The 19165-nt window shown below is 42.5% G+C and overlaps 1 protein-coding gene across 1 annotated transcript in view; it reads left to right on the forward strand.

Moving 5' to 3' along the window:
- The window catches only part of NOX3 (NADPH oxidase 3), a 64603-nt gene that overhangs the window by 17263 nt on the left and 28175 nt on the right, over positions 1–19165 (forward strand). The window contains exons 5-9 of the mRNA XM_045080272.1: positions 616–761; positions 3294–3475; positions 6785–6914; positions 11986–12078; positions 14050–14303. Of these exons, the coding sequence (XP_044936207.1) occupies positions 616–761; positions 3294–3475; positions 6785–6914; positions 11986–12078; positions 14050–14303 (805 nt within the window). The remainder of the gene's footprint in view (positions 1–615; positions 762–3293; positions 3476–6784; positions 6915–11985; positions 12079–14049; positions 14304–19165) is intronic.

Genomic DNA, 19165 nt, shown 5'->3' on the forward strand with positions numbered 1-19165 from the left:
TGTATATGTGTATGTGTAGGAGTGAATATACATATACACTGAAATATATAAAGGAAGAAAAGAAAATATAATGTCTGAAAGAGAACAAAAACTCTTCCCTGGTATCTATCCTATCTGTCATAGACACAGATGTCCGTGGATATGATACACAGTACTCTAGAATAATGCTCTGTGATTGCTCGGAAAATATATTACATAAGAGATGAAATATGGAATCCATAGACATATGTATAAAACAGAATGTGTTCTATATATAATATGGAATTTTATATATAATGGAACATATATATATATATATATATACATATATATAAAATTATGTTGTGATATCCTAATACCTCTTCCACTTACAGAATGAGCATATGTTTATAATTAAATTATGGGGAATTGAGATTTACTTTATTTCTTCCTATAATTAAAATGGATGTGGCATACCTTTAGAACAATTCAATCCACCCTATTCAAGACACTGGGAAAGATGCACAAATAAATCACTCTTTGGAGATTACACAAACCAGAACAGAGAAACTTGACCATAGAGGCATTGCATTTCTGAGTAGCCACAAAGGAAGAGATCCGTATGGACCGTGTCTGATCTCCCCTCCTCAACCGTAGCCATCCACATCGTCGCCCATTTGTGCAACCTACAGCGTTACCACTGGAGCCAGTCAGCTCAAGCAGAGGGACTTCCGGCCGCTCTTTCCAAACTTGGCGACGCCCCAAATGAGAGCTACCTGAACCCCATCCGGACCTTCCACACGGTGAGCCCTTGCATGCTACCCAGTTTCTCATCTGAAAAGTCCTTCCTTTTCCCGTGGCGTTATCAGGAACACTGTGTTTCAAAAGCTATTAATAAAAGAGCTGGAGAGGAGTTTCTGCCAAATCAATTTCACCATTTTTTTAAAAAGCTATTTTCTTCATAAATGTTGCTAAGAGGTTATGAGCAAGAAGAAAAACTGATACCACTTAATTAGTTTATAGAAAAACATAATAAATACACCTAAACAGAAAATGCAATAACCTGTTAAAACCCTGATATTTTAAATTTGAAAGCCGCTCGTGATTAGATACATTTTTGTGGGTGGTGGTGTTGGAATCATAAAGAGCATGACGTGCCATCTACATCCAGGGATTAAAAACTGGATGTCTTCATCTTCAACTCATAAATTGTTTTTGGATCTCTTCTCCCATACAGTATGAAACACACATGAGGCTGGCCAATCTGCCAAATCAGATACTGGGCAGAGTAGCTAATTTCCTAATCAGGCCTGCATGGCTAGTGACATCATTCATGCTAATTATTTGTGTGCATGGAGTGGCAGCACATGTGGGAAACAAAACCAAAAATGTAGCTCCAGAAATCCACCTGTGGAGATAAAGATACTCCTCTCCTTTCCTCCACGCTTACCCCTTTTGTCCTGGTTGATCGAAATATCGGGTCACAAATCACCCCACTGGAATAGGCATACGGCGTGTTGAACAGGCTTAAAAAAATCAGTATTGTTCAAGAAGAATCCAAGACAATGCACTCCAGCCGTGGAAATATCTCTCTCATGACCGTTTTGCCTGTGCAGCCTTTTTTGAAGAAGGAAAATTCAGTCTCTGGGGGAAAATTCTTCCACGGCATGTCCCTAATTATCCTAAGATGATTTCCAATATCAGGCCATTAATCAAGGAGAGCTACATTTTCTTAGCAGACAACCATCAGAAGCCCAAGTTTCAAAGTTATAAGTCAAAAACACAGGTGCCGTAAGCCTGTGGGAAGGCCTTGAGGTCCCTCGTTTGAGCCACAGTATTTATGTTGGCACCTACTCGGGTGAACACTTTTCCCCACTAAGTGTTCTGGGGCGAACGCTTTTCCGCACTGAAGCTCATTGTTACAGGCAACCAAGAATAAACCTCCGTATTTTGAAAAGATGATAGAGTGAATAATATTTATTAGAAGGACTTTGAAAGCAATTTAACAAGATAATTAAGTTACTCCCCATATAGTTTTCTCAAAATTTTAGAAGTAATATACTATGTAAGCGTTAATTAAGTTCAAGAAACCCTCTACTTTAGGGTATTTGGAGAAAGATCAATAATACAAATTGGTACATTTGGAGAAAGTACCCATAACACCAAGTGTGCATTATGGAGTATTTTTAAAGAGACGTAGTGGGATTACTATAGAGGGTACACGGCTGCGCAAACCAGTCTACAAAAATATGTTGCAAGAAAAGGGAAGTGGGGATTTGCCTTAATAAGCAAAGAAGGATGATTTGAAATTAGCATAGCCTATGATATAAATGGATTTCTAAAATGCCTGAGTACACTTGCAAAAAAAAAAAAAATCTTTTAAATGTTTTAGACATCCCCCTTTCCATTTTATTTCAACTATTTGCTCTATGAAGGAAAAAAAGAAATAAACCAGGAGAAGTCCCTACCCAAATTACCTTGAGGTCTCAAAGCAGCCCAAATTAATGAGATTTTACTGACAAAAGATACAGTGTGAGTTTATTGAGCTCACGGTTGGTCGTCTCAATGATAGTAACACAACGTATGAATACTAATGACTTGGCAAGGGTATGGAAAACTCACAGTAAATACAAAGTGCTTTGTGATTCATATTCTAAAAGGCTCTTTAACCATCCCTTGCATTCACAGGTCAGAATGCCAGTCTTTTGGCAGTGTCTACCAGATAAGAATAGCTGTATCTTTATTGATCACCTAGGATTTACAAAGCCTTATTCCAAGCCTCCTGAGGTGGCATGAAAGAAATGCAAGTCATGGTCCTTCCAATTAAAAAGCAAGAGCAAGGAATAACTACCAGGGGAACAGAATGTGCAGCTGCCTTATTAGGAATGCCCCTGAGGGATCTCTCCAAAAAAAAGTGTTTATTAATGTTAAAATGCAATTAGGCATGGCAAGCCACATTTTTATTTTAAAGATTCAAAACTTGAGACTTGGATTTATTTTACAGTATTTTATCTTAAAATGCATTTTCATATATTGTCTTCATTTCAATTCAACGTAATATCTTTGACAGGAAGGTTGGTTTATACAGATGGAAAACATGTAAAGGATTCAATTGCGTTTGATGAAATTGGAGCAAAGCAAATGTGTGCCATCAAGCAGGGCAAAGGATAGGACAAGGAAGCTCCCCTCTTGAGTCATATGGGGACCCCTTTTTGAGGCTAATATGCTCCTGATAAGAACACCTTGAATTACTCCCTGCATGGACTCTCAAATAATGACCCTAAAATGGAAAGGTAGAACAAAGATGTCAATGTCATGGTGCTTGTTTCTTTTAGAACACCATCACCGAATCGCTAACAACCATCGCGGGTGTTACTGGCCTCGTCCTCTCTCTGGCTTTAATCTTGATCATGACCTCTTCCACCGAGTTCATCCGACAGGTCTCCTACGAGTTGTTCTGGTACACACACCATGTGTTCATCATCTTCTTTATCAGTCTGGCATTCCATGGGGCCGGGTAAGTCCATAGTGTGCTCAGAGTATAAGATTTTACATCTGTGAACCTCAAAATCATCTTAGAAAGCCCTTTGGATGGAGGAATATGACTGGCAAGGACTAAAGAACACACAGCAGGTATGGAAAAGAGCATCCACTAGGGCAAACACCTTTTTTTTAGTAACTGAAAATAAGCAACATAGATGATGAAGTAATATCTTTATTTTTCTTGCTAACTCTGTTGAGAAGTCTTGACATGTTTATAAGATGCAGAAATTTTAATGAATGCTGGAGAACAATAGATCTGTTTTTCATTCAGAACGTATTTTTGCAATCCAAATTACGTTAGTCAGGATATGTATTTCGGACACCCAGATGTCATTTCTGCTTCACCAAAACCACCTCCTGGGAAAACCGGTATGGGGGAGGGAACAGTGTGCCAGATGGCAGTCAGACCAAGGCTCTACCACTAGTCATCAGGGTGACCATGTGCAAGTCCTTTTAATTTTATAGACCTGAGTTTCCCCATCTGACTTCCAGGATTCCTTCTTGCCTGAACATCTCATACAATGCCATTCCGGTATTCAACACTTGCATGGTGCTATTAATCTCTCCATCAAGAAGCTAGAGTAGCAGCTGAAATACAATGTTTTAGTCCTTCAAATAGTCTCAAAATGACTCTGGACCAAAAAAACAATTGATGCCTGTTCACTACTTTGTCCCACATTAATTATTTCATAAACTGATGCTTTTTTTTCCGTTTCACAATTTTCAGAGCACATTCATGTGCATGATCTATTTGATCCCAACAACTGTCCTGTCCCATAAAGAGGGTGAAGTAAGCCCTATTTTGTAAGGAGGAAGCAGGTCCGGGGATTAAGTGAATGCCTCCAGGTACCAGGACGAGTAAATGCCAGAGTCAGACGTATGGCACCAGTCTTCAGACAACCCAACATTTTCTGGTGACAAGCCCTGCAGAACAGCTCTTCACTGGCTGTCTGGGGAAGCATTCCTTACACCTGCAGGAATGTGCACCAGCCCATCCCCTCTTGTGTATTTTTCTCCCACCTTTTTGGCTGCTGAGCATGAAGGAGGCTCTGCTTCTGCCCTGACTTGGAAGAGCCTGACCACAGAGACCTTGGGACCTGGCCAGGCACAGAGGACACAGTGATGGTGGGGCTCAAGGCAGGATGGACGGGGGCAGGGGGGGTGCATAGGGAAACTCTGTGTGATTCACCTCCACCACCCCCCTACACCCCACACAACCCCCTACACCCCACACACTCCCACCCGTCGCTAACTGCTCCCTCAAGCTCAGCCCTCCACTTCTGATGAAGGTCACTTCTGTTGCCATGGCCTAAGCCTGACTAAGAGCTCCCCACCATCCACCAGCTGGTCTGACCCCCAGACACTGTAGAAGGAAGCACTGCCCCCTCCCCCCAGGGTATATGTTACCCTGGGGAAAAACTACCAATTCGTCTGTTCATCCTTAGAATCCTACTCAGTCAATGGTCCTATGTATGCAGCTGCCTGGCTAACAGCTTTCTAGTCTTTAAAATCGGCAGTTGGCTCTCCTGATGCTTGATTCCACACCCTGACTCTTTTTATTTTGTGGAGCAGGGTGGATGGTCCCAAAGTGCCCCACGGCAAAGATGGCCAGTCGCCCTTTCTCTGTGAATTCTTCTGCTGATGCCGGGGCATTAACCCTTACAACACGTTTGAGAGGCTCTTCATAGTCCACTTGGGTCTAGAACTCCTCGTGGCAAAAATCATGCACGTGTCGCCCCGGATCCTGCCTCCTCACATTCACACAAGAGGACTTCAACGGGCCAGTGTTGCACTGGAGATATTTTTTAATATCCAAATAGCATTTCATAAGATGAAATATTTTAGTCATTTTAACTTAGTTGAAAGGCTTATTTTGGGATAAGGGCTTCATTTAATCTTCTCAGCTTGAAGTATTCCACAGCCACTGTTTACAGCAAAAAGTAATTTGCAAATTCTATACAAAATGCCAAGTAAAGGAGGATTATTGGAATGTGTTAAAGCCCACTAATCTTTCTATTATGGGATAGCATAGATGAAGACATAACTTTTTTTTTAATTTTTAAAAAGATACTGCATTTGTGAAATGTTCCAAAGTTTAGATAATATAGAGAATGTTATCTAGAGCTTGAGAATGATGGTGTTAAAAATTTACGGAATCTTTTCGTCTGGTTCCTATCTATTATTTGCCTTTCCCATGTCTGGGCTTCAACTGCTCATGGGAGATTCACAGATAGCTGTACTCATCTAACTCAAAGGGGTGTTTTGGATGCCTTCCACATCACAGACTGGGACAAAGGCCAAACTGTCAGTTCTCCAGGCTGAGGTCTGAGGTCCTCAGGGTCATTGACACTCCCTCCTCCGGTGCCTGGCGATGGAAAAGGGGACATGTTGCTTCACAGGTTACAGGTCATGAAACTGGATGATGCTAAAGTTTCTCAGTCTGTGAGTATATAAGTCAATGTTTTTATTCATAAACACCTAAGAACTGAGCAACTCCCAGATTGCATGACCTCAATTCTTAGGCTTCACAGCCCGGTGCACCGATGGGTAAACCGAGGAACTTGTACCAGAGCAACTTGTCAAAGGTCAGTCAGTGCTGCCTTTGTGGCAAATATAATATAGCAGGATTACAGGACTCTTGATCCAGTGCTCCATTCACGAAGGTAGTCTTCTTTTTTGCTCTCAAATTCATCATGTAGTCCTGAAGACATACTTCCCACTGACCTATTTTGACCCTGTCAAACACTACGCCTGCTAGTGGTCACTGGGGAAAAAAACATCATTATTCAGGGCACTTCTGACTCCTTCACTTGAAAACTTCGAGGTACTCAGAAACAAACCAAAAAGGGTAGAAGTTAAATAAATCTGCAAAAGACCCAAATAGTACAAAGTTAGCCAATTAGCCCGAATCAGCAATCAGGACGAGATGTAACCTAATTAAATTCAACAGTCTACAAAAGGATGTGTTCAAACAATTTCCCTTCATTATGAATTCTCTAATATAGACACTTTCAATTTAACACAGGATACCGCAGAGGGGCACTTCTTTTCTGGGATCTTCAAAGTTACTTGAAGCTTCTTAAATTCCTATTTTTAAAGATGCTGAGAGAAATGAGTGACAGCCTGAGTTTCAAGACCCTTGAAGTGTTATTCCAGAGCCCACTGTAGAATATATTGTAGAATATATATCTGTGGTATCACCAGACTGCACAAAATCAATTTTAAATATTCAAGATTTTGTTTTGTTTTGTTTTGTTTTGTTTTGTTTTGTTTTAATGGCAAGTCGGATTGTTCGAGGCCAGACTCCTGAGAGTCAGCTGCAGCACAACGTCACCTTCTGCAGAGATCGCTATGCTCAGTGGCAGACGGTGGCCCCATGCCCCGTGCCTCAATTTTCTGGCAAGGAGCCTTCGGTAAGAGTGAACCCAGGAGCTTTTAAAAAATAGCTGTCTCCATAGTTAAAAGAAGTAGAGCTTTATCTGCTTGAGAGAAAGAACAGCCCATGTCACCACTAGACAAAGCCAACTCTTTATTAAGTGTCCTAATGGAGAAATCTAGTTATGGATCATTTTAAAAGAGGTTCACTGCCAAAAGCGTTCTGTCCACTTTGAAATGTGCTCCTGCACTCGCATTTAACTGTGGATGTCTGTTAGGGCAGAAGGCACAGCACCGGAACTGCTAATGACCCCGTCTCTGGCTTGCCATCCTCTGCTCTGCAAGGTCAGCTCCCCATCCCCCTGCAGAACTGCCTCCGCCGTTCTGGAAATTAATAGCACCACTTCTCCAATGGACGTTAAGCAACAACCAAATGAGGAGAAGCCTGCCCTCTTTATTGAGCTTGCCTTCTTGCTTCCGACAACTTTGGGGATCAAACAAATGGGGATATTAAATGCATTTATTTCCTGTTCTCATTAAGCTCCCATGACTGAAATAATGATGGTAGACAAAAGGAGACCTAATTCATTAGAGTGGACGGTAGCATCCACAAGTTCTCAAAAGTAAGATTTCCAGTAGCATAGGTAAATAGAAGTAATGACCCTATTCGGTCTCCTCGGGATTCTTCAAACAATGCAAGCCGTGGGGCAACTGGGTGATGCATAAAAGTGAATCAATGCAGCTTCCAGATTAAAACTAGAAGGACACAGTGTTCCCAAAATATGTGTCATTAAAAATGGAATAACAGTATGTAAATGGCAGTGGATTCAGGAAATGAAGTCATCAGCTTACGAGGACTCAAAGGATGGACTTTTTCTAAAATCCTCGAATATATTAAATTAAGCACTGGATTTTAAAAGTGAAAACTGCTAGGAGGAATGTTTAAAACCGAGAGAACTGGAATAGATGTGCCCATTAGACTGTGGTTCTTTTAATGGTCAGTATAGATTGTCTCTGTCTTAAACTCAACTATTGGTAGCCACGACCCAGCCTGCATATTAATGAGGAACACGAATGCCTCTCTAAAATCTTCAGCTACCTCGTCTCCACAAAAAAAAAAAAAAAAAAAATCAATACTCTCCCACACCTAATGAATACAGACCAGATCCCGCTCCGCAGCGGATGCTGACATTAATTATTATTAAAAGGGGGGAACTTACCCATCTCTCTGTTAACTCTCCCCTGCTACACCTCCTTGCGCACCCAAACTCATGTTGTCACTCTTTCTCATTATTTTTAATGGATCCTGATGCAAAGCATGTGTGGGCTGTGTAATTACTGCTTGGCTGAATGTACAATATTCTCTCTGATGTCTTATCGACACTGAATCCAGAAGGCATCCCAAGGACAAGGAAGGGCTCCTGCGCTCCGCTGCATCACATCTCCCCGTCTCTTCCTCTTTGCCTCTCCTAACTGACTTCTCACAGTACTTTCCTCGATAGAACATTTATCAATCCACCTTCAGTGGTGCACTACCGTCCATGTTAGGAAGGAGAATGCTTTTTGTACATCACCGCGGAGATACCGCACTGATCAAGGGAACCAGTTGTTCCCTTAACCCCCTTCTGTCTCTGACCCACAGACACATACGAGGCTCCAGAGTTGAGAGCTCTTCTTGGAACGTGTTCTCAAAAGAAGCCTGGTCTTCCTTAGCCAAAGAAGCGCCTTATTTTACTTAATTACATCAACAATTGACAATAATAATAATAATAAGGTTAAAGCTTTTTAACTTATCGGGGCATGATGTCAACAGTAGAGGAGGAAGCTTTAACCGAGTGAACGTCAGCGTAGCAAACTTTTTCTAAACGGCTGTCATGTGCTTGCAGTTGCGGTAGATGCAGGATCCACAGACATGACTCTTTCCCCTGGAAATCTTATTGTCTAGAAAAAGAGGCTGTTTATAAATGTAAAATAAAATCAGAGCCAGCGTGTTCTTATTTTCTGGTAGGAATGAAAAACCAGGAGTGAAAGTGGAAGAAACAAGTTTCATTATGGCAGCTTTTAAATCAATGGAACTTTATTTCCATTGTAAAATATTCACGGTACCGTGACTCTTTGAGTATTTTTGGAGAAGAAAAACTAAAGCGAAGAAGCCATAGCATGTTTGAGCATAAAAGAAACTTCGATGCTAAATAGCTCCACCACTTTACATAACAGGTGGAGAGTCTGTGGCCCAAGTTTTCGTGTCTTCCCTGCGGTCACAAAAGGCATTCCCAGGAAAACCACATCAAGAAACCAGAGCTTCTATGGCCACGAACTCTCATCTGTCCTCTGTTCGGCATTCAGTCTGAAACTCCGGGCTTCTTCCGCCCCTCACTCTGTCCGCTCTCTGCGGCTCTCCATGGGAACACACCCCTGACACTGTATTTATCTCTGTGACTAAAGCTAAAACGTGTAAAAGCCCGGAGGAAACCCAACCAATAATTTTCTCCAACTCTCTCATTTTACAAAGCAGAAAATTTGAACATTAAAAGGCCCAAGATTTTCCACAAGTCATAGGTGGAGGTATGGTCACTCCCAAGACCCAAACCATGTCTTCTGAGACAGTTCAGGCACCTCCTGCTCTGCGCCCTGGCCTCCTTCTGTCTTTGCTCACGCTTCCTATCCCAGTCGTGTGCAGGATAACCTAATGCTCACCTCTGGCCACCTCTGGCCCTCACTCCCTAACTCCCAGAGGCTCCAGGAGTATCACGGTATACCCAAACTGTGCTTTCTCCTCCCGGAACAATTTATATACTAGAGCAGACACAGAACTGAGGACTCCTAGCTTACATTTTCCTTCCTGACTAACCACACAAAGAAAAATAATCCATCCCATCTTTTTTTTTTTTTTAAGCTTTTATTTATTTATTTATCAGACAGAGATCACAAGTAGGCAGAGAAGGAGGCAGAGAGAGAGGAAGGGAAGCAGGCTCCCCGCTGAGCAGAGAGCCCGATGCAGGGCTTGATCCCAGACCCCTGCGATCATGACCTGAGCCGAAGGCAGAGGCTTTAACCCACTGAGCCACCCAGGTGACCCAATCCATCCCAACTTTATCAACATGGAAGAATCCGAGACCGTGACAGTTTTGACACCCTCAAAATGAAGTGTGTGATGTCTAAAACTTTCTACAATGGGCATGAAAGATTACTTACAAAAGCACATAGATACTATGTGAGTGTTTTTGCAAATATCTCTCTAAGCTCACATAGAAAGAACTGCATTCTTGCTATCCTTTCTGTAAATATCCAAAGCAATTCTCAAAACACTTTGTGGTCCATTCAAGCATAGGAGACTGAAGGATTCACTCCCTTGGTCTAACCCCATCCTTCGTGTCTACCCCTTGCCAACTTCTCCCATCCTCTGCTCATCATACCGGCTCACCCACCGCATAGGTGGACAAAAGGCTTCATTCTCTCTGCTATTCTGAACACGTCGCTGAGCCCCACTGAGGCAGAAAAGAATAAGTGGGTCAAATTGCTTTGTGTTGCCTGCATAAATCGAGCCTTTATCAGGCCAATAAGAGACCCCCAGGGAAAAAGCAAGGAGGCTTGATGTAGGTGAGCAGAGGTGCCATGCACACAGACCCAGCAGTAAACAGAAGAGAAATACACAAACGAGGTAACAGAAGCAAAAATAACACTGAAGGGCTTGTCACCCGTCCCCAGAACAGACACAACAAGAGAATGGGTAAGACTCACTAGCATAAAAAAATGGTGCATCAGCTAGAAAGGGTTTAGGGAACATGAGTTCAAAAGGATGAGACAGCCTTCCTGCTCGGAAGGTAGTGTTTTAGTAGGAAGATTGTGTGCACTTAGAATCCCAAACAGAGAATTTGGGGAAATTATGAAAGGCTTGAGTTCCAGTCCCGGCTCCCTGGGATCGAGTTCTGTCTCCCTACACTACGCCACCTGTTCCCACAAAATCAGGGGTTTTTTCGTCTTTAAATGAAGAATTAGGTGAGATTTCAGAGAACTCTTAACATCCTAAAATTCAATGAATTACTGAGTCTCTAATGTTTTGCAAAACAAGGCTCAGCAGCAATGTCAGCCCACGGGACAGAAAGAAGCACGATTACGTGATAAGTGCACAGGCCAGGCAGTCAGACCCCTCCGGGGTCATGTTTTTCGGGTGCACCTGTGGGACCTGGACAATCTGTTTGATGTTGCTTCACCTCAGAGTCCTCTTCCTGAAACCAAGAGAATACGGTGTGCCTTTTAGGGTCGCTTGGTATCAGACCTAGTATAAGTCTTCAAACATCAGAAGTTCACAGTCCCTCCCTTCCAGGGGAAGAGGACACCTTACATCTGTGCACAACACTAACACAAGACTAGCCTGCTGGCAAACTGACCATCAGTGATTCAGATTAGTCTCATAGAAGCTTAGCATAGGAAAGGATTTACTAAGAATGGAAATGTCCGTTGTCACAATCATCCAGAAGACTGTGGAGGATTTTGTTCTGATTCTATAAACCTACATTTAAAGTTCTGAGACACTGCCTTTATGTATTATTCCTGATAACATTGGATATGCATACACGTGTGAGTGTGTATGTGTGTGTGTATGTAGGTATGGGCGTGTGAGTGTGGGTGCTTTTTCAGGCAGAATTCTGACACATTGTTGGCCCAAAAAACTACTATTGAAAATGTTTTTATTTAATTTTCCATGTCCTATTTTGGCTCAGGAATGTAGCTCTGTAAGCCTTTGACTTTGGCTGAGTTAGGAGCATTTATGACCCTATCATATGTAACATAAACATCAATCTGCTTTCCTATTTCTTTGCAAATTCAATTATTTCTAATTACATAAAGGCATCATTGATCAAGTAAGCATAAAAACCAATACAGAAGAGTTTAATCTCTTAAATAAGCTTGTAGGCTTCAAGGAATAATTGAATGTTATAGAATTTAATACAAGGAGATATCTTTATTGTTGATAACTGGCCCAAAGTTAAAGGAAAATGTCTGAATCCCATCACGTTATGTATTGATTTGGTTCAAATTGAAAATATTTGGTTTCTATTTTCATTTCCTTTTCCTCTCTCTCTCTCTCTCTGCTGTTCTCTACAGGCTTGGAAATGGGTTTTAGGCCCTGTGGTCCTATATGCGTGTGAAAGAATGATGAGATTGTGGCGGTTTCAACAAGAAGTTCTCATTACCAAGGTATGCGTGTAGCTTTATGTCTGAATAAAAGCCTGAGTGTAGATGAAAATTTTTTATTAGCCCAAGTTTTTAATTTGCCATTTTTATTGCAGAACTGTCTGTAATTTAGAGGCCCATCTTCTGTTCTAATGATTGCTTGTATCCCGCGCATCTTTTAGTGTGACTAATTTTACTGAAGGCAGAGATCAGGGCTCTGGGCTGAGACACGGAATTCTGATAAAGGTTACGGAGCCACCCAGGAATCGTCCGTTCGGCTTTTTATTTCAGTTTCTCACTGGGGGTTGGGGAGGATGGGCGGGGGTGACGGAGTCAACTTTACATCGTCCGTGGTCACTTCTAGTACGATCACTTCCTTCGACACGTAAAGATGGTGATTTTGCACACACACAAGGAATAGACAGACATTTTCAAAGGCACACACTTCCCCTCGGAGCTACTGAGCAGAGGACAGAGAACAGTCGTCCTCCTGTTCAGAGAGAGAGGGAGAGCGAAGGTTGGGGGGATCCTAGTGAGTGAGAGCCCCAGGGAGTGTTTTCCAGTTTGCCCCTCCCCCCAACAGCTCTCTAATTTTACCACATGCTGGAGGAAGGCATGAGTAGCTAGACCAGGAAAAGATGTGTAAGACCCTGAAAACTACCAAAGACCGTGCCCCCAGTGTGTTAAATGTCCAAGAAGAAATGGTCCGCTAACCAAACCTATATTGCTAATACAATATGAACAGAACCCTCTATCTCCTTAACTGTCTTCATGAAAGCAGATGCACAGAAATTGCTTCATGTTTCTGTTTTAAGCTGTTTCCGTGTTGCTGCTTTTAAGTTAAGCACCAAAGGATATCAGGCTACGTCAAAAGCCAGACAGTAAAACTTCTGGAAACCCACTAGAGCGGTTACTAGGGAGACAATTTAACAGCAGAATCAGAACAAATATCAGTAGGGAGATGGGAAACAGAACTAATGATTAAAATGCTGTGAGATTCTCTTCCGAATGGAAAAATACTGTCACAGGATCTAGATATTTGCTTTTGCTCCCTTTCGCCTCCAGCCACAAAAGAAGACATCGGAGCCTAGAGAGATTTCTTTTCAGGAAACAAGATGGAAGTCAGTTCTTTCCTTCCAATAAGCAGCACGTGGCAAGTCTCTTTAGCGATGAGAGTCTGCCTGCTGCTTCCTACACCTCAAACTCAGAGCCTGAGCAGGACAGGGGATGAGACCTGACTAAAAACAAAACAAGATGGGGGGCGCCTGGGTGGCTCAGTGGGTTAAAGCCTCTGCCTTCGGCTCAGGTCATGATCTCAGGGTCCTGGGATCGAGCCCCGCATCGGGCTCTCTGCTCAGCAGGAAGCCTGCTTCCTCCTCTCTCTCTGCCTGCCTCTCTGCCTACTTGTGATCTCTGTCTGTCAAATGAATAAATAAAATCTTAAAAAAAAAAAAAAAACAAGATGAAATATTTCACAGTGAATCTGGAGATAGTTTTCCATTTAGAATGAGACAACAACAGGGTTAATCAACCAGAGATTGAGAAAAGACACAGATCGTTGAAAACAGTACCAAATAGGGCCTACGTTTTAAAACCACGGAGACAGCTCGGAGGGTCTTTTAATAACTGTAAGCATCATTAAGTGCAGGATCTGATATGCTGGATCCTACTGTCTTGATCCTGGCTAACGGAACTAGCAAGAGCTTGGCCCTTGGAGACGTAAAGTCACGTGTCAGACAGCACGTGGCACCTGGGTGCAGCTACCCAAATTTGGGATGGCACTCTGAAGGAGATAAGCTTCACGCTTTCTGGAGTTGCCAAGCCCTATATAAAAGGCATGGCAAAGATCCCTGGAAGGAAATAGAAAAACGCAGATGTAAAGGATACCTCAAAAAAGCGGATTCTAAAATTTAAAAACCTCTGGTGGAACAAAAGCCATTGTCTTCTCCCTTCACCTGAGAAAAAAGAGAAAACGACTGTCGTGCTCTGATTTAGGTGGTGAGCCACCCGTCTGGAGTTCTGGAACTTCACATGAAAAAGCGTAACTTTAAAATGGCGCCAGGACAGTACATCCTGATCCAGTGCCCAACCATATCCCGGCTGGAATGGCACCCCTTCACCCTCACCTCCGCTCCTCAGGAGAACTTCTTCAGTGTCCACATCCGGGTCGCAGGAGACTGGACAGAAGCTTTATGTCAGGCCTTCGGGGCAGAGGGACAGGCCTCGAAGGAGCTCTGGAGCCTGCCAAGGTAGGAGTCTGTTTCTTTTTTACATATAACTTAGAATAGTATAACAAGGCAATATCTTTATTCTAGATGGCACATTTTAATATTTTTTTTTAATTTAAGGACCTATATAAAGAGCATAATTTAGTGGATTTCCAGTAGAAGCAAGTATATTTCTTTAAAAAAAAAAAAATTAGAATGTTCGACCAAGGCAGACAGCGATCCAGGAAGAAGGAGCATTGTGCTTTCTCAGTTCCAAAACAACACTTGGCTAATTAATTATATGCAGCCCACGATGACTAAGACAGCCCTGTGAACTTTTTGCTGTTACAGTCTGAGGTCTTTACGTTTGTTATTTTGGTCTTCCTGAGGAGGAGTCTTTACAGGTAGAGTGAGGCTGGAGAAAGAGCTGAACAATGACAGACTGACGCTCGCAGAGTGATAAAATGACCAGATGGTCAAGGAGGTTGCACCATTCAGTCTGTCGGTGCTGCTTGTATGTGTGCCACAAGCACCAGTGACCCCTCATTAGGCGCCAGAAATAGAGATGGCAAAACGCTGCCTCCTTTCTCTAGAACTTTGAGAGGCCGAATGCCATCAGCATCAACCTGCAGGCCGAGGATTTAATGTCGCTGCAAGGTCGATGTGCGCAGGGCTGGTCTGGGAAGGGTGGAGAAGCACGCATGACATCCATATTCATTTCCTAAGGCTGTGGTAACAAACTGGGTGGCCAGCAACAGCAGAAATGTATTCTTACCCAGTTCTGGAGCTCTGGGGCTGGATCTAAAGGACCACCGGGCTGTGCTCCATCTGCATCCTCTGTGGGGGGCGCTTGCCATTCCGGGGGGTTTGCCAGCAGTCCGTGGCCTTCGTTGGCTTGCGCTTGCAGCAGTGACTATCCTTGTCATCCCATGATATTCTCCCCTCTCATGTCTGTGTCTCTGTGGCCTCTTCTTGGAAATCTGAGTCCTGTTGGATTAAGGGCCCGCCTGCCCCCTTTATGAGCTCATCTTAACACCCCTATTTCCAAAGCAAGTCACATTTTGAGGTACTGGGGTTAGGGCTTCAACCTGGCAACAGGGGGACATGATTCAAAGACAACATCTTATTCAGACAATCCTGGGCCCCAGTGTCAATTACTGCTCCTTGGGCCCCTTTGGCAAACAGTGGTTGAAGTTGGTTGCCATTCTCCCAGCAGGAACCCAAGAAGCAGGCCAAACCCATGTTTAAAGCCCCAGGAAAATGGACACACATAAAAGGGTTAAGAAAAACATTTTGGAAGAATTTGACATTTCAAAAGGAGCATCAAGAGATTCCTTCTCCTGCCATCCTTGGAGGGTGTCAGGAACTACTGAACAGTGGCCACAACCATAAGAAATTAGGTGGTGAACGCTGTCAGGCTGCCCTTAGAATGGAACTTCCTGGGGCAGGGCACTGCCTGCCCTCCCGTCTATGTCCGGTGCCTGGAACAGTGTTGGACATATACTGCACATGGAGGAAATATTTAATGAAGAAATCAATGAATACCTAGACTTAGTGTGGATGTTTTAGCTCATTTTTAACAAGTATTTACAGGTGGCAAACTAGGCACTAGAATCAATGTAAGGCACAGAATCTAATCAACGTACTGTCCCTTTTTCCTCCCTCTCATGGGACACTGAACTGGGACTGTAGAGCTCTGGGCTTGCTTGTGTTTACTGGCTAGGAAGAGTCACATGCCTTCGTTTCAAACATTGAAACTAAAGAGTGGTATGACAACGACCCAAGTGTAAACATCATCTGGTCAGACCAGAGCTCCACGTCAGATGGCAACACCCAACTGCTCCTCCACTTAAGACCTTGTCTTTTTAATCATGGAATGAAAGCAATGTCACAACATTCTAAGATTCAGAATGTAATGCAACTGCTTAAAATCAGGAATAAAATTACACACACACACACACATACACACACACACACACACACGTCCCTGCCCTCCTTTTGGCATTGCCAAGATCAACACTTTCATCCTGTTGCTAGCCTTGTCTCTACTCTTAATGTACACAGCTATCTGGTCTATCAGCCAATCTTAGCTTTCACAAACCAGCTAGCATTTCAGCCAATACCCCAATGAGAGCTTGGAATGTGCTTCTCAGGAGTCAATAGGCTTACCATCCCTGAGGTGCCTTGTCAGCTCACAGCCTGACACGGTATACCCTGTCCCCCTCCCCCAGGCCTCCCTGGGTTCCCCCGCCCCATCTCAGCTATTCCTGCAGCCTTCTTGACTTTCTCCTACACTGAGCACACTCTCCTAAGCACCTTTATCACTGCTGTTCCCTCCACCTGGAACATTCTTTCCCAGATTTCTGCTAGGCTGCTCCCCCACACCCCCCCCATCCCAGGTATTTGCTCAAATGTCTCCTAGTGAAGTCTTTCCTTCCTGACTCATTTGAGACAATGACCCTCAATGGAGTCTCAGTAATCGCTTTGTCTTGAGCCCTACTTCATTCTTCTGCAGAGTACTTATCACCATCTGACATGCTAAATAAATATCTGCTCATTTGTCTGTTTACCATATATCTTTCCACATTAGAATAGAAGTTCCATAAGAAAAGGGACATTATCCATGTGTTTCACTTTGTTGTCTTGTCTTTAGTGCCTAGAATAGGCCCTAACTCTTAGCTGGTGCTCAATAAATATTTATGGGATGAATAAAACTGAGTTGTTGGAAACAGTGCTTGAGTTGTTGGAAACAGATCTTGTTAAATTCATTTGACCTCTGCTTCTATACATGTGTAGGCATATGTATTAACAGTAGAACCGAAAGAAACCCTACAATTTCTTCAATTCTTCAATATATGAAGAATCAGAATGTTATTGGACTTCTTGAATGATTTTATCTCTTAGAGTTGATTCAATTTTGAATTCAATCAAACATATGGGAGAGAGCACTATAATTTTTCACTGTTTTGAACCCAGAAGGGATTTAAACCAGCCCCAGGAAAAAGGGGCACAGGGGCGGCTCAGTCAGTTGAAGCGTCTGACTCTTGGTTTCAGTTCAGGGCATGATCTCAGGTTTGTGGGTTCAAGCCCTGTGTGGGCCTCTGCACTCAGCAGGGAATCAGCTTGAGAGTTCTCTCTCTCCTTTTCCCTCTGCCTCTCCCCGCTCTCCAATAAATAAATAAACCTATAAAAAATTTTTTTAACAACAACAAAAAAAAATACAAGATTTTGTCTTCTCAGGTAAAATGGAGGAATTTCTCAGAAATGATGCTAGAGTTTTCAGTGGTTTAAATTGCTGCCTAGACCAAGGACACCAACATCCAACAGCCTGGGGACAAAGCCCAGTTTTGGGTGTGATCTTAGAGGGTGTATATAACTGATGACCTTGGTTTCCTTATCTGTAAAATAAAGATGATAATCGTATCTAACACTTTGTTTAGGATTAAATGTGACAGTCCTTATAAAGCCCTTCACATATTGCATAGTTTAAAAAAAAAAAAAGCTTAGTTGTTATTATAAGCAAACTAAGAAAGATCACCTACTGCAGAGAGGTCAATGACAGTGATGATTGACAGGGAGAACGTGTAGATGAGCAAAGGCAGTGGGTTCAGAGAGTCAGGGTTGGAGGTCAATGAGGTGGGTGGGTGTGCGCCTGACTCGAAGCAAGTAACTGTGCCGTGAGGATGCTGGAAAGTCTACTCATTTCCTAAGCTGCATCATTAGGCTCTGTGTGCAAATCAAAGAGGAAGTTGCTGAGTGCTATAAGCAAGAATTTGTGCAAAGGAAACCAATTCAGGATTGCGAGAGGTCTTGAGAAATGGAGACATTTTTGTCCAAAAAAACAAAAAACAAAAACAAAAACTGATGGGGCGTCATGATAGCCACAATCAACCATTTAAAGGCCTGAGACAGGAAAGGGAAGAGACCTAGTATGTGTTTCTCAGGAAGGTGAATGGTGTGAGTCGTCAGAAAACAGATTTCGGTGAGACATGAGAAAAACCATCTCCTGCTTTGAACTCCCTCTGCACAGAACAAGGTGCCCCGCAATTTAACATCAGAATGGGATCAGCTCTAGGGGTTGTGGAAAGGATTATTATATTAGCAGGGAAGTTGGACTAAATATTTTCTCCTGCCTTTTTCAGCTTAGATTCTCAATTCTAATTATGTGAAAATGTGTTTATTATGTATTTCTGTGGATTATATGACACAATTCTTCTTTGGGTTTCATTATTATCTTTTCAAATCAATGTCAAATAAATCCCAAATACAACTAATTATAAAAACAATTAACAGTAAGACATTTTAATCCTTGGACAGTTCCGTTTTTTCTCTCTCGATTCCCCTTATCTAATTATTTATAAACTAATCTACGGTGGGCTGAGATACTAACCCTTTCTAGTTAATGACCTTTTATTTTTATTCTTCCATTTCCATATATCAATATGTAATAAAGCCTTATTAATTAAGATTAACTTGAGGAGAGTTAATTTGAATTATTAGGAGGTCTGGCATATGGAATATTTAAAAATAAAACCCAATTGAACTTTCATGAACACATAGTAAGCCCAAATGGGCCAACCTCGGGTGCCTTCAACAGACACCCCTTAGGGAATGGTTATGAATAACTTAGAAGCCTTTTAATTAGCATATCTTTGTTCATATGTAAATGTGTGCTTTTGGAATAGTTGAGGTTATTTAATACATTCTGCTGACTGAAATATTTTAAACATCCCCTTTACAATTTATTCAACGAATTGTTATGGAACAGCTCCATGCCAGAGAGCATGCACAGCTCTGTTGAGGGGAGCAAAGACAGACCTGGCTCCTCCCTCCAGAGAACTTGTGGTCCAGTGATCAAGACAGATGCAAATCAAATCATGCACACATGCCCAAAAAACTGTAAA

The sequence above is a fragment of the Mustela putorius genome, unplaced genomic scaffold (assembly GCF_011764305.1).
Source record: "Mustela putorius furo isolate JIRA1106 unplaced genomic scaffold, ASM1176430v1.1 tig00000450_pilon_pilon_pilon, whole genome shotgun sequence".
In the NCBI taxonomy this organism is placed as follows: Eukaryota; Metazoa; Chordata; class Mammalia; order Carnivora; family Mustelidae; genus Mustela; species Mustela putorius.